At 37.1% G+C, this 13054-nt stretch overlaps 2 protein-coding genes across 7 annotated transcripts in view; one reads left to right on the top strand and one right to left on the bottom strand.

The window, feature by feature from the left end:
- LRP11 (LDL receptor related protein 11) overlaps nt 1-13054 on the top strand; it is a 56908-nt gene that overhangs the window by 40420 nt on the left and 3434 nt on the right. Inside the window, exon 7 of one of the 3 annotated variants that reach the window (XM_022559046.3) lies at nt 12616-12710. The exons of 1 other annotated variant lie outside the window; for it this stretch is intronic. In XM_022559046.3, coding sequence (XP_022414754.2) covers nt 12616-12674 — 59 coding nt within the window. In that variant the 3' untranslated portion in view covers nt 12675-12710. Of the gene's footprint in view, nt 1-3218; nt 5011-12615; nt 12711-13054 lie in introns of those variants that run through there. One more of the 3 variants, XM_022559035.3, reaches the window with a different exon arrangement.
- PCMT1 (protein-L-isoaspartate (D-aspartate) O-methyltransferase) overlaps nt 7782-13054 on the bottom strand; it is a 44968-nt gene continuing 39695 nt past the window's right edge. For 3 of the 4 annotated variants that reach the window (XM_022559078.2, XM_022559089.2, XM_022559099.2), the window contains one exon: nt 7782-8574. Coding sequence is in view for 3 of the 4 variants with exons in the window: in XM_022559099.2 (XP_022414807.1) it covers nt 8545-8574 (30 nt within the window). In the remaining variant the exon portion in view is untranslated. Of the gene's footprint in view, nt 8575-10107; nt 10252-13054 lie in introns of all 4 variants that reach the window. The other variant, XM_089922131.1, reaches the window with a different exon arrangement.

The raw sequence follows: 13054 nt of genomic DNA, 5'->3' as shown, positions 1-13054 counted from the left end.
CAGGTATCAAGTACCTAGATGCTGCCCAGGCTGCTGGCCTGCTGGACTTAGCCTGTCCCAGGATGTTTGAATAAAAACACCCATCGCCTTTCGACATACAGAGAGAACTGGGCCTGCCCCTTACCCCCATGCCCAGATGTATCCAGAGAGCCTCAGTTCTGATTGCCCGGTGCCTGTCCTAATTGTTACATATTTGAGTGTCACTCCCAGTCTTAGGAACAGAATACCCAATTCATCCCCTTAGCTGGTTTCTAAGAAAACTATGGTGATGTGTTTTAGAAGGGGTTGGGAAATTTTAAATCTCAAATTACCTAAACTAAAAACACTGAAGAAACTATGCCAACTGAGTATTTAAAAGTCAAGAATAATTTTCAGTATCCTAGCAAGTACTTTATGGGAGACTTCATGTTCTTTGTCATCAAAGCATTAATCAGGAATCAGATTTGACAGTTCAGCAACCTCATCTGACTTTGGCAAACAGAAGATTCCCCTAGATTGTATGCGGTTTTATTGTTGCCATAGCTACCTCTGAGCCCCAGACTTGGGATTGGGGTCTTCAGCCACAGCTCCCTTCCCCTGCAGCCTAAACGCTGGTGTTTTCAACAAGCTGAACTCACTTAGAAGGGCAGCCTCTAATCATTCTCCTACCCTGAACAAGCAGAACTGGGTCTGGGTATTGGGTTCCAGTTGGTAAGAAATGGTTTGGGGTTCCCAGGGTTTCTTTGGGGGTTGACCAAAGTCTCTTTTTTTGTCCAATTCCTTTGTAACATATCCCTCTTCTGTGGCTAGTGCAGGAAGATGCAGGGGGAACTGGCACCCTCAGGTCCAAACTTAGCCCTTTCAAAACTTCTTTCCTCAAAGTTGCCATTAGGAAACTGGAATGTATGTGCCAGCTCTAGAATCAAATTATAGACTGTTGGTTTATCACAGATTTTTATCTTTCATAATTCTCTACGGGAATACTGGCCTCGCCCCAAAGACTGTCTTGTACCAAGAGTCGCTAATGCAACTTCCTCATCCCACCCTCCTGAACCCAGACTGAACTCTCAGACTGTTCCTGAGAATCTTCTTCAGGAGTTTCACGTAGGATTCCACAGATAAACCAGAGGTTGAAATGCCATTAGTATGTACTCAGCTCCAGGCCCTCTTGTCTTGGAGAGGAGGCCAGCTATACCTGGGACTGGTTTTAAGCTCAGAAAATCAAAGCTATCAGGAGTGAACTTCCTCAGTTACTTACCCCCAAATGTAAACACGTGTCGGTACCCACCCTCTCTTCTTTTCCTCCAGCACTAAAGGAAAAGGTGTCCCCTCTTTGCAAGGTCAGTCTCTCCCCCTGACCTTGATGCAGCTCCTTATCTCCTCAAGTCTGTTTCTCCATCATTTATTAACTCCCAGTGTTTATAATCTCTACTGGTTCATCCCCCTAGATGCATTCAGATCTCTAAAAACATATAAAAAACAAAACAGCATCCCTCAGCCTTCAATCTCCCTGTAAATGAATTCCCAGTTGCTAAGTGCAGCGGCCTCTCCAGGCTTCACCTCACTTGACCTCTCCTTAGGATTTGATTCCGCTGACCACTTTCGTCTTGAAATAGCCTCGTCCCTCTGCTTCCAGGACTCCCTTCTCCGTTGGTCGCCGACCATTTCTCTGACCTGTCTCTTCCTGTGCTCCTTGGTCCTCCTCTTTGTCTGCCCTCTGAAATGTTGCTGCTCCCCAGGGCCTTGTCCCTGGCCCCCTTCTCCCTTCCTCTCTGGCGGTCTCACCCACTTTCGTCCCTGCAACCATCACCTTAACGCTGAAGGTCCCCACATGTTCAGGCCCAAATCATCGAAGAGCCTAGAGAAAATTCTACCTGGGTTGGCTGTTGGCATCTCAATTTGAAACTGTCGAAAAATAATCATCTCCCTCACCCACCCCAAGCAAGCTCCATCATACATGTAAGTCACTCGAGCAAAGATCCTAGGAACCAGATACCTGGACCACTCCTTTTTATATCTGTACTTCATATATAATTCTACCATAGTAACTGTAATACTTTATTGTATCTTTGCATGTAAATGTCTATCTACCCAGAATTGAAGTCATTAAAAAACAATCTCATTTAACTTTTGGAGAAGTGGTATACCACAGTAGTTCTGGAACAGTACTGTCTGGGGCCATATCCTGACTCTACCATACTGAGAGAAGTCAAGTCACTTAATTCTCAATGCCTTAGTTCCCTCATTTGTGAAATGGGGATAATAAAAGTACGAACTCATATGGTGGTTGTGAGAATTAAATTACTTCATCTATAAAGCGCTCTTTATTATCTTTGATTACCAGTGTCAGGCACATGACTGTTAATTTATGCAAAATGAATAAATAAATGAAAGAAAATGTTATGAAATCAGCTTATGCAATGGAGGTTTTTGCTCCTCTCGTTCCACCAGTTGGCAAGACCCCTGTAGCTAAAAATAGTTCCACCATATCATCTCCAAGCCTGGCCTGACTCCAGAGCAGATCAGACTAAGAATAGACCCTGCTGAGCTTGATAAGAAAGACTGATCTGGGGTACACACTGTTCCTTCCAGACTCCTGAAAGGCTCTAAAAGCTGCTTCTAGTCTAGGTGTCTAGGATCAATCCCACAGGGAAGAAAACCTATGAAGGAGAACTAGAGATTTTTTTTCCTCAAGTTTTCAATAATGGTTCTACTGGCTGAGAGTAGGTTCTCTGGATTTAGGAAACAAAAATTTCTTAAAGCCCTAACCAGAGCAAGAAATCAGGAGTTAGTCCATACTTATTTTAATGGTGAATGATCATGTATGAATCCATAGATGTAAGCTGTGACTGCAATGAAGACATTTCCTGTGGTCACAATGTCTGTACAGTTGTCTATTTACAGAATGTCTATTACAGTTGGATATAAGGGTAATCTGACTGCAACGTTTGTACCCACTGATGGCCTATAAATTTTATAGGAACCTGGTACACAGTTTGGTTTTAAGGAACTCTTGGTTTGAGACCTAGACCTGCAACTTACAAGCTATGTGCTCTTGGGCCAATTACTCAATCTTTCTGCACCTCAGTTAATCTGCAAGATGGAGGTACTATAAGTACCTACTTGAGTTGTTCAGATTAAATAAAACAGTGCATGCACAGTGCTTATCATATAATGGATTGTGGCTGTTATTGGTATTAACCACTGACCTACCCTGTTCATTTCCGACCTTTGCACAGGTGCAGTGCTACCCCTGGCCCTGGGTTTGGCTATCACTGCTTTGCTGCTTCTCATGGTTGCTTGTCGACTACGGCTGGTGAAACAGAAACTTAAAAAAGCTCGTCCCATTACATCTGAGGAGTCTGACTACCTCATAAATGGGATGTATCTATAATAAGTGTAATTTAAATAGCTGAGGGCAAGGACATGTTTCACTTATAATTTGTATATATTTTGGGTTCTGATATTTATAACCTCTTCTGTTTTTTGTTTTGTTTTGTTTTTAACCTCTTCTGTTTAACTAAGAAGACTACTGAAAACCCTGAAGATTCTGCAAATACTAAACCTTTGTTTTTAGTTATTGATTTTCCTTGGGAAGTATGTGAAATATGTTGAAATTCAGAGAGGAGTCCATATGACTACAGACTTTTACAAATCTAATTCTGATTTACATAAGCTGTCCCTAAAAACAGCAATTTGCTGTTAGCCAAGGCAGAAAATTCCGAGTCTCTAGAGGTTCCTGAGAAAGGCGGTGTTAACTCTTCCTAGAAGCCAGCCATTGGCACTTCATACCACCCCACTTCCCTTGTCCTGTGGCCCTCCCATTTCTCACTTTAAGCTTCCAGTGTTCTCCTTTCTCTTCTCCTCTTCAAAACCTATTTCTGAGGATGGAGCCCAAGTGAGTGTACACCTTCAATGAGATGTTATCCACGGCAGGAATATCTAAGTTATAAACCTAATGAACAGGTCAGTAAGGCCTAGGGAAGGTGAATATGAGTTCTTCCCAATGCCTGACATCGTGTCATGTATGTGGCTGCTTCATTCTCCCGAAGGAGAACGACTCAGACTTTGAATTACAAATAGCTCTAACATGGTCATGGAAGCAGAGAACCTGGCAGGTCAAAAATTTTAACAGAAACCTAGCTGAGGGAAAAATGAGCAAGGAGAATGATTAGTTCTTGTATCTGCTCAACACTGCTCAATGGTCCAGAACACAGCAGCTCATTTATATAGTCACTGGTTTTCAGCATTAGTATGTGTTGATGGAAGAAAAAAACTGCATTCAAATTGAAAAACAGAACACTGAATGGATTTCTGGGTACAGCTTTTGTAAAAATGTCACGTGTTTAAGTATCAGCGGTTCTTCCATTCAGTGGAGTGATGCAGTTTTCCCGTTATTTATTTAATGCTCTAAAATGTTATAATGTGCACACAGCTAGTGCCAGGCTTATGTACTCCCAGAGCATAAGGGAGTTTTGCACAAATTCATCTTTACAGAAAACCAGCATCTAGCTTAGCATCTTTTACCTTTTAATCTGTAGGATTTGAAAGGCTTATTATTTCCACCATTGCTTAATGCTGGGACTATGCACATTCTAGAAATTATTCTACTGAGAGGAATGTATAATGTGATGTTCCTAGTCACATGTTTTTTGTTTTTTTTTTACCATAAGTGGCAAATCTTTTAAAATACTTGAAAACCCTCTAGAAAACTATTTTTAGACTGAACCTGATGTAAGTTATTCCTTTAGCAAAGACTTAATTTGGGTCAGAGATATACATTAACAAATGGATAGTTACTTAGTTCTAGGAAAACAAAGAAATTGGTTATTTTTATTTCCTAAGAAACTCAAGCATGAATTTTAGAATTGAGCAAAGATTTAAACTTCTCCTTAAGGAGTTTAGAGAAATGCCTGTGTGAATGAACCTAAGATGTCTGTACTCTGTATGCGATGCTGTGCAGTTTGTTTTTCTATAGAAGGATGTCACCTGTAGCCACATCCAATAAAACAAAAACTGATGAGGCCTGCATCTTTCAGCACATCTTTTATACATGAAGAAACTAAACACGATTTAGTATTGCCATGGTGTTGAAACACTTGGTAAAAGATGTCCCATATCTATATGTACAGTGTTCTTTAATAAATTTTATTATATTCCTAAGCCTTTTTTTACACCTTTTAATATAATCATAGCTGCTAGTACAGATGGTCCCTGACTTACGTTGCTTCGACTTACATTTTTTTTTACTTTATGATGGTGCAAAAGTGATACATTCAGTAGAAACCATACTTGGAATTTTGAATTTGGATTTTTTCCTGGGCTGATATACTTACTGTACATCCTCTCTCGTGATGCTGAACAGTGGCAGCATACGTCTTTTTCCCTAGAAAATAACCCTTTTTACTATTGATTTAAAACTGATACAGCAGTGTTAACAGGGAAATTCTGCAGGCTCTTTGATCCATAAGGTAATTTCTAGGCAAAATCCTGACAGGATAATCACCTAAAAATTAAAATAAACAAACAATGCTGGCCAAACAAATTACTCAGTGTGATGCAGTCCTTTAAAGGGCACAGTAAAAAGTGTTCAGGGCATGGAATTCAAATACAAATGTCCTCGGCTGCCCTAGGCCGTTGGACTGCTGCCTCTTATGCTTAAGGTGCCCTCAGTATTGCCATCACCTGCCCTTTGACCAAAAGTGTTATTCTGTGATGCCCATCCTACTGGGACACTCCACCCAAGTGAGAATGAGTTCTTGAGACCCAGCAGCCATAGAACTTCATCTAACGTTAGGAAAGAAAAAGGAAAGGCAAGAAAGGAAAGGGAAGAGAAGAACAGGAAAAGGGGGAAAGAGAGAATGAGGAAGAGGGGAGGGTTTCACCGGCCCAGCACAGCACTCCGGAGGCACTAAGGTGACGGAGCACTTTTCAGAGTCCTGGCCCCAGCAACACAAAGTCAGTTAAAAAGATAAAGCCTCGGGCTTCCCTGGTGGCACAGTGGTTGAGAATTCGCCTGCCGGTGCAGGGGACACAGTGAGAGGCCCGCGTACCGCAAAAAAAAAAAAAAAAAAAAAAAGTGTAATCAACTTTTTTTTTTGAACAACGCAGATTTCAAAAATTAGGGCAATGGGATCTAAAGTATTTTTATAATGTTAATGTATACTTTTAACCCAAATGTCATTTTTAAATACTACCTGGGAAAGGGTTGAAACCCTCGTTAGAAAATAGAATTCTTAATTGAGAGCTAGATTTGGCTTTAATAAAATGAAATCTGTAAAAATCACCTTGTTTCAACAGGACCTCGCTAGACTGGAACTTTTAAAAATGTTTTTATTGTTGTCCTCGATATTATGTAAAGAAGTCCTTCTAATAAGGAAAAATGAAATGCTAAAATATTTTAGAAATTATGAATACTAAAGGTTAAAGAGACGTTTCTTCTCTGACCAAAACATATATTAATTCAATTCTTTTCAAGAGAAAAGTTCATAGATAGAATTAAAATTCATTATTTCCATCTTTACACATTTATTGATGCTCCCCTAAAATCCATTCCTCTTTATTCAACATTTAAAAAAAATATTTTTTTTTTTTTTTTTGCCACGCCACACAGCATGCAGGATCTTAGTTCCCTGACCAGGGGTCAAACCCGTGCCCCCTGCAGTGGAAGCGTGGAGTCTCAACCACTAGACCGCCAGGGAAGTCCCTAAAAATTTTAACTCAAAAAGTTTAAAGTCCAAGAGCAATGCTTGGCATAGCATTTGTCTGTACCAATCAGATGCCACTTGGTTTGTCTTATCAGATTTATAAACTGTCCCCTCAACCAGACTGCAAACTTCTCGAGAGTAAGGGCCTTTTTCTATCCCCAAGGCCTAACAAAGGGACTTACATAGAGTAAAATGTTGATAATAGCTAGGAAGGATACAGACCAGTGAATAAGTTGAAGAATTAAAGTCCTAAAGAATACCTGATGTTTGAAACTACCGCCCGCAAATGACAGAGTCCTGGATCAAAAGGGTTCATGGCCTGAGTCCAGAAGCAACACTAACAACAGCAAACTGAAGCCAGCAATGAATTCACAAGGTTTGGCCACCAACTAATGCAAGTTTCCTGTGCCTAAGGCCCTGCCCAAGAAGAGACACTGGTAAAAACATGCATGCATAATTTTTCGAAAGCCATTTTCAAAGAAGTAATGTTTAAGACTTTAACTTAAGATGTGGGGGGAGGTGCCTCCTCCCCTCACGAGGGATCTGTTTGCCAGAATCACACACACTTGCGCACAGCAGGGGGAAGGGCTTTGCTGGGAGTGCTGGTTCTGCTAGCTCTAGAGCTTACATCTCTTCAAGCTCTAGAACCCTTAGAAAAACTAAGATCCTCATATAAAGGTATAAAATTACAACATCTAAGCAAGATCCCAACGTGTTACTGCCTTCTTAGAAACTCATTTTACAGTCGTTATATTAATAAATCTATTTATAAGTAATGGATGGGTTTTGGTAAATTTATCCTCAACCCTGTTCTTTCTTGACATTAAGTCAGTGCATTCATTCATCCTTTCATTCATTCAGCATTTATTGTACATCTACAAGAGGCCCTGTGTTAAGCAAAGAAAAATAGTAAATGAGGTGTAGTTCTTGTCCTTGAGAAACGTAGTCACATTCCACAAATGTACAGTTAGATTAATGCTCTTAACCTGCTCAGATTTCACAAAATGGAGCATCAGAGAAACAACCTTTTTCTCTGTGATCTTGGCATTGTGTACCTGGTGGACACGCGATTCTTCTATGTTCAAACACCGCCAATGCCTTTCACTTTTAACTTTATTTGGCAAAGCAGCACTGCATCAACTGTTCAGTGACTAGGACGCAGCTTACACAGCATGTTAAATCCATATACATTATGAGCAGCAAATCAGAAACAGAAAAACAATACTGAGCTCCTAGAATTTTTAAAGAGAGAAAGGAAGAACTATGTCAGTTATGTCCAATCTGAACAGCTGAGTGTTTTAAGGGACATCACCTGTCATCTTCTTAAGTTTTAATATTTACAAATGCTTAGCTTTAAGGTAACAAAGCAGCCGATTGTATCTACAACATGCTATTCTATGACACCACATCAAAAGCTTTAAAAAGGAAGCTCATCTCTATTTTCTTAGTAGCATCTAACATACACCCAAAAACCAAGAATCTTAACTTATGAATGGTGGTGTTACCTGATGCACAAAAGCAATCTGATAAATTAACATCTGAACAGAATTAAGTGTCTAAGAAAAGAAAAACCACTCCTCAAAATCAATTCACAAACTATGTTTTCTATTTTGCAGAACCCTTTCTTTTAACATTTAAAGTAAAACGTGGGCATGTTAAAGTAATAATACACAAATTTATATTTGCATCCTTCTACCAATTTGGCTTCTGTGCCTCTTTGAAGAATTAGAAACCCCACAAAACCACACATTTTCATGCTGAAAATAGTGTAAGAGAGTCCAACACAAGCTGTGATGCTGCTGATTTTCAAAAGCTTTGAGGACTGAGATGAGCAATCCACTGTAATATTATATACTGGTCAAGCTGATGTTGCTTTTACAGTTCGTCCCTGGTGGGGGAAAAGGAGAGAAATATATAAGTAGGAGTTACATATTACAAAACTTGGCTTTCTAATAGTTTAGATACAACTAATAAATCAGTAAAAATACACTGATCCCCAAGCATTATTAAAAACAAAAAAACAAAACTGAGCAAATGATCCAAGTCAAAGCAAAAATGGAAATCAGCCATTTCAGACATCCTTCGTGCTACTCCAGAATGAAGAATGAAAACTAAAGGACGTGAATTCTTTATTTTTTAATTCAATAGTAACTTTCTTCCTTCAAGACCAAATATTCAGAGAAATGGTAACTTTTAGATCCAGGATCTTGCTAATACTATTTATTGTAAAATAATAACGAGTAGTTAGAGTTCAGATAATTCTTTACAGCTACATTCACAAAATTGGACAAAAATTTAGTCTTTTGTTTAGGGTATCTGTTAGCAATTGTCGAGTGCGTCAATCTCAACCCAAACTCTTTGTGAGAAAACGCATCATCTGTAGGTATAATATACCTGCCAGCTGATTTCATAAGACAGCTTTATCAGCTCCAAAAGAAACCATTCGCTCAGCCAGGTGCAGCACTGTACCAGCAACTGCCAGTGAGAGGAAGGAAGGAAGAAAAATGCAGTCTAAAAGAAATTGTATGGTATATAAATTATACCTCAATAAAGCTCTTAAAAGTGAAAAAATAAAGCTACCAGAAAAGCCTAAAAGCTTCTTATTTGAGGGTAATCTGAGTAACAAAAAACACCGTTAAAGACTCAAGTACTTTAGGGATAAATAAGTATGATGTTTGCAACTAAATCTCAAATGACTCAGGAAAAAATGTTACATATATGTATATATAGAGAGAAAGAGGGAGTGAAAAGGAATGTGGAAAAATGTTAATAATCGATAACTCTGGATGAAGAGATTCAGGAGCTCTTTGTACTATTCTTGCAACTTGTCTATAATAAAATTTTTAAAGTTTTTTTTAAAAGCTGTTAAAATAAGTTTGAAGGGAAGGTAAATAAAGAGCTAAAATTTCCCAGGTAAGTGGTGAATTAAGGGATTATTGGCCAGTACAGTATTTTTTATAAAATATGAATTTTATAAATTGTGCAAGAAAATATTTTTAAAATGACTTCTCCCATCAGCTGTCTTTGTCATACAGCACTGGATTATCTGTTAAATGATAAGTTATCAGTTCTTGTTCCTCTTAATATATTCTTCCAAATAATTTAAGTACTGTAATTCTCATAAAACAGCTTTTACTTAAATTCATGCAAGCATTAAAGTACTTAATCTTCAAAGAGTTCACTAGCAGAGTGCTCTATTCATAAATTAAATTCGCTTGTGCTTTTTAAAATATAGATTAAAGATACTATTGTTTTTTAAAATAATTTTACATTTTATTTACCTGTTGCAAGGCATTAAGGATTCTGTCAATAAATATCCTTATTGCCCAGCAATACAGTACATATCCTCTCCATTTAAAAATTTTGTTGAAAAGGGAAAAGGATAAAAACTCTCAACAAACTGGGTATAGAGGGAACGTACCTCAACATAATAAAGGCCACATATGACAAGCTCACAGCTAACATCATATTCAACGGTGAAAAGCTGAAAGCTTTTCCTCTAAAATCAGGAACAAGACAAGGATGCCCACTCTCGCCACTTTTATTCAACATAGTACTGGAAATCCTAGCCAGAGCAATTAGGCAAGAAAAAGAAATAAAAGGCATCAAAATCAGAAAGAAAGAGGTAAAACTGTCTCTTTTTGCAGACGACAACTAAAATTAGCTGTTTCTATATACTAATAATAAACTATCAAAAGAAAAATTAAGAAAACCATCTTATTTACAATTATATCAAAAAGAATAAAATATCTAGAAATAAATTTAACCAAAGAGGTGAAAGAGTTGTACACTGAAAACTATAGAAAGTTAATGAAAGACACTGAAGATGATACAAATAAATGTAAATATATTCCGTACTCATGGATTGGAAGAATTAATGTTGTTAAAATATCCATACTACCCAAAGCAATCTACTGATTCAATATAATTCCTATCAAAATTCCAGTGTCATTTTTCACAGAAATAGAACAATCCAAAACATGTATAGAACCACAAAAGACTCCAAATAGCCAAAACAAACTTTAGAAAGGACAACAAGACTGGAGGCATCACACTTCCTGATTTCCAACTACATTACAAAGCTATAGTAATCAAAACAGTATGGTATTTGGCATAAAAACAGACACAGAGACCAATGGAACAAAGAAATAAACCCATGCATATATGGTGCATTAATTAAGGAGCCAAGAATATACAATGGAGAAACAGTCTCTTCAATAAATGGTGTTGGGAAAACTGGAGAGCCACATGAAAAAGAATGAAACTGGACCCCTATCTTACACCACACACAAAAAAATTAACTCAAAATGGATTAAAGACTTGGATGTAAGATCTAAACTTATTGTGGTGATCATTTTGCAATATATACATCTATCAAATCACTATGTTGTACACCTAAAACTAATACAATGCTATATGTCAATTATATCTCAATAAAACTGGAAAAGATCATATTGTTAAAAAGTGTTTAATGATATGGGACAATGTTGATGACATTTTATTAAATAAAAAGAGATTACAAAATAATGCTACCATATGATCTCAGGATTACAAAAGAGATTTATATAGATCTATGGATAAAAGAAGAAAAAATCTACAAAATGTTAATAAGAGGTTCTCTGTAGATTCTGGGATTATGGGTGACTTTTATTCTTTGTATTTTTTTCCTATTTTTATAATGCATATACATTACTTTGGTAGTCAGGAACAGTATTGTTGAAAACAAATAGAAGGCAATTTATAGCACCCCCTCCAAAAAAAAAAGGAAAAGAAATTAAGTTTACAGACCTGAGTTTGTAACATTTAGGGTGCCAAAGAAAACCAAAAATTTGCTGCCATGGCAAGTATAACCTTGTCACATCCTAAGACTCCAAAATCCATTAACCTTATTAATTTTTCCTAATATTTAAAATTCTACATAACCATATTTTTCTCTATCTGACTTACATGCATAGATCATTTACAATAAAAAAGAGTACATCCTAAATTTCTAAAAAGGCTCTTTAAAATTGTATATATGTGCTAATATTTCATTAGATTAATAACTATATTTGTTACTTTATTGTATAATAAGTAATTATACATAATTTAATTATTAGGTTAATAACTCTAAGTTACTAACATTTAGTATTATATATTCTTTATCAAGAACAACTGAAAATATGTACTACCAGGAAATAACAATCAAAATCCATGAACATCTTCTAATTAATGGGCTTTCTGAGGTAATAAAAGCTTTGTACAATTAACTTTGTACAAAGCATTATGAGAGACATAAAAAGAATTCCAAAAGCAACAGAATACATTCTTGCCTTTAAGGATGTAAAATATATCATAATGCTGTAACACATGTAAAGAAATTAAAAAAGGACAGTATAGAACAATATGGAACACAGGATCAGCTGGATATCCTAGGACCTAAACTGTCAATCCTAGAAATGTCAGTCAATTCATAACATTTTTTTCATGTGTACATGGCACTTTTAAGAAGACATCGATAGACGAAGTACTTATGGAATGAGAACCCTGAAACATTCCTCAGTTTCACAAGCCAGAAATGGACTTATTCCTTTGACTCTTGTGGCTATTAAAAACAAAAATAAAACTTACCAGAAGATTAACAAAATGTTGATTTCTAGATATATAAAATAAATATACTTGTATAAAATAAAATACAAATTTAAAAATCATTAAGTTTACAAAGCAACTAATACAACTATTAAATATCCATAGTCTTGAACATAATACCACAGATTCTAAGTCTATAGCCTATCTCTCTGACATTCTCTCCCCTTTTATTAATCCACCAAAATTGCAAGGAACATTTTTCCAAGTACAAGGGGACAAAAGTCTACATTCAAGTTTGGGGCTTTATTTGGCACTAGAATTCAGCATGCCCACTAAGTTCTCTCTCTTTTTTTCCATCTAGTTTCTATCACACCTTCCGAGATAAGACTGGATCTCACTCTCACAGAGCACTCCAACTAGCTCTGGATGCCTCAGTTAGAGAAGGATGGAAAGCTGGTGAGAAACAAGAGAATGTTCGTAAGAAAGCACTAGGATGAGTTCTTGAATTAATCCTGAAGAAATTCTGAAAGAACAGAAATCATCTAGCCTGGCAAGAAACTGACTAGGGAGCTTTTTACATAATTCCCATGTGAGATGAGAAAATGTAGGCAACCCTTTTTAACCACATTCTATCCTTACCACCACGGCCTTAATTCAGGCCACCATCACTGTACCCCTGACTTGCTACAGGTACCTCCTATTTCTGACCCTAGTTTTGTCCCTTTCCAATCTACTCTCTACCCCACTGCCAGAATTATCTTTCTGAAATGGAATTCTGATTGCTTCACTGCCTGGCTTAA

The sequence above is a fragment of the Delphinapterus leucas genome, chromosome 12 (assembly GCF_059928025.1).
Source record: "Delphinapterus leucas isolate spDelLeu-1000000601 "Yukka" chromosome 12, BTC_Dleu_Yukka2, whole genome shotgun sequence".
Lineage (NCBI taxonomy): Eukaryota > Metazoa > Chordata > Mammalia > Artiodactyla > Monodontidae > Delphinapterus > Delphinapterus leucas.
The sequence above is the reverse complement of the archived record's forward strand: the minus strand, read 5'-3'. Positions and strand labels throughout refer to the sequence as shown.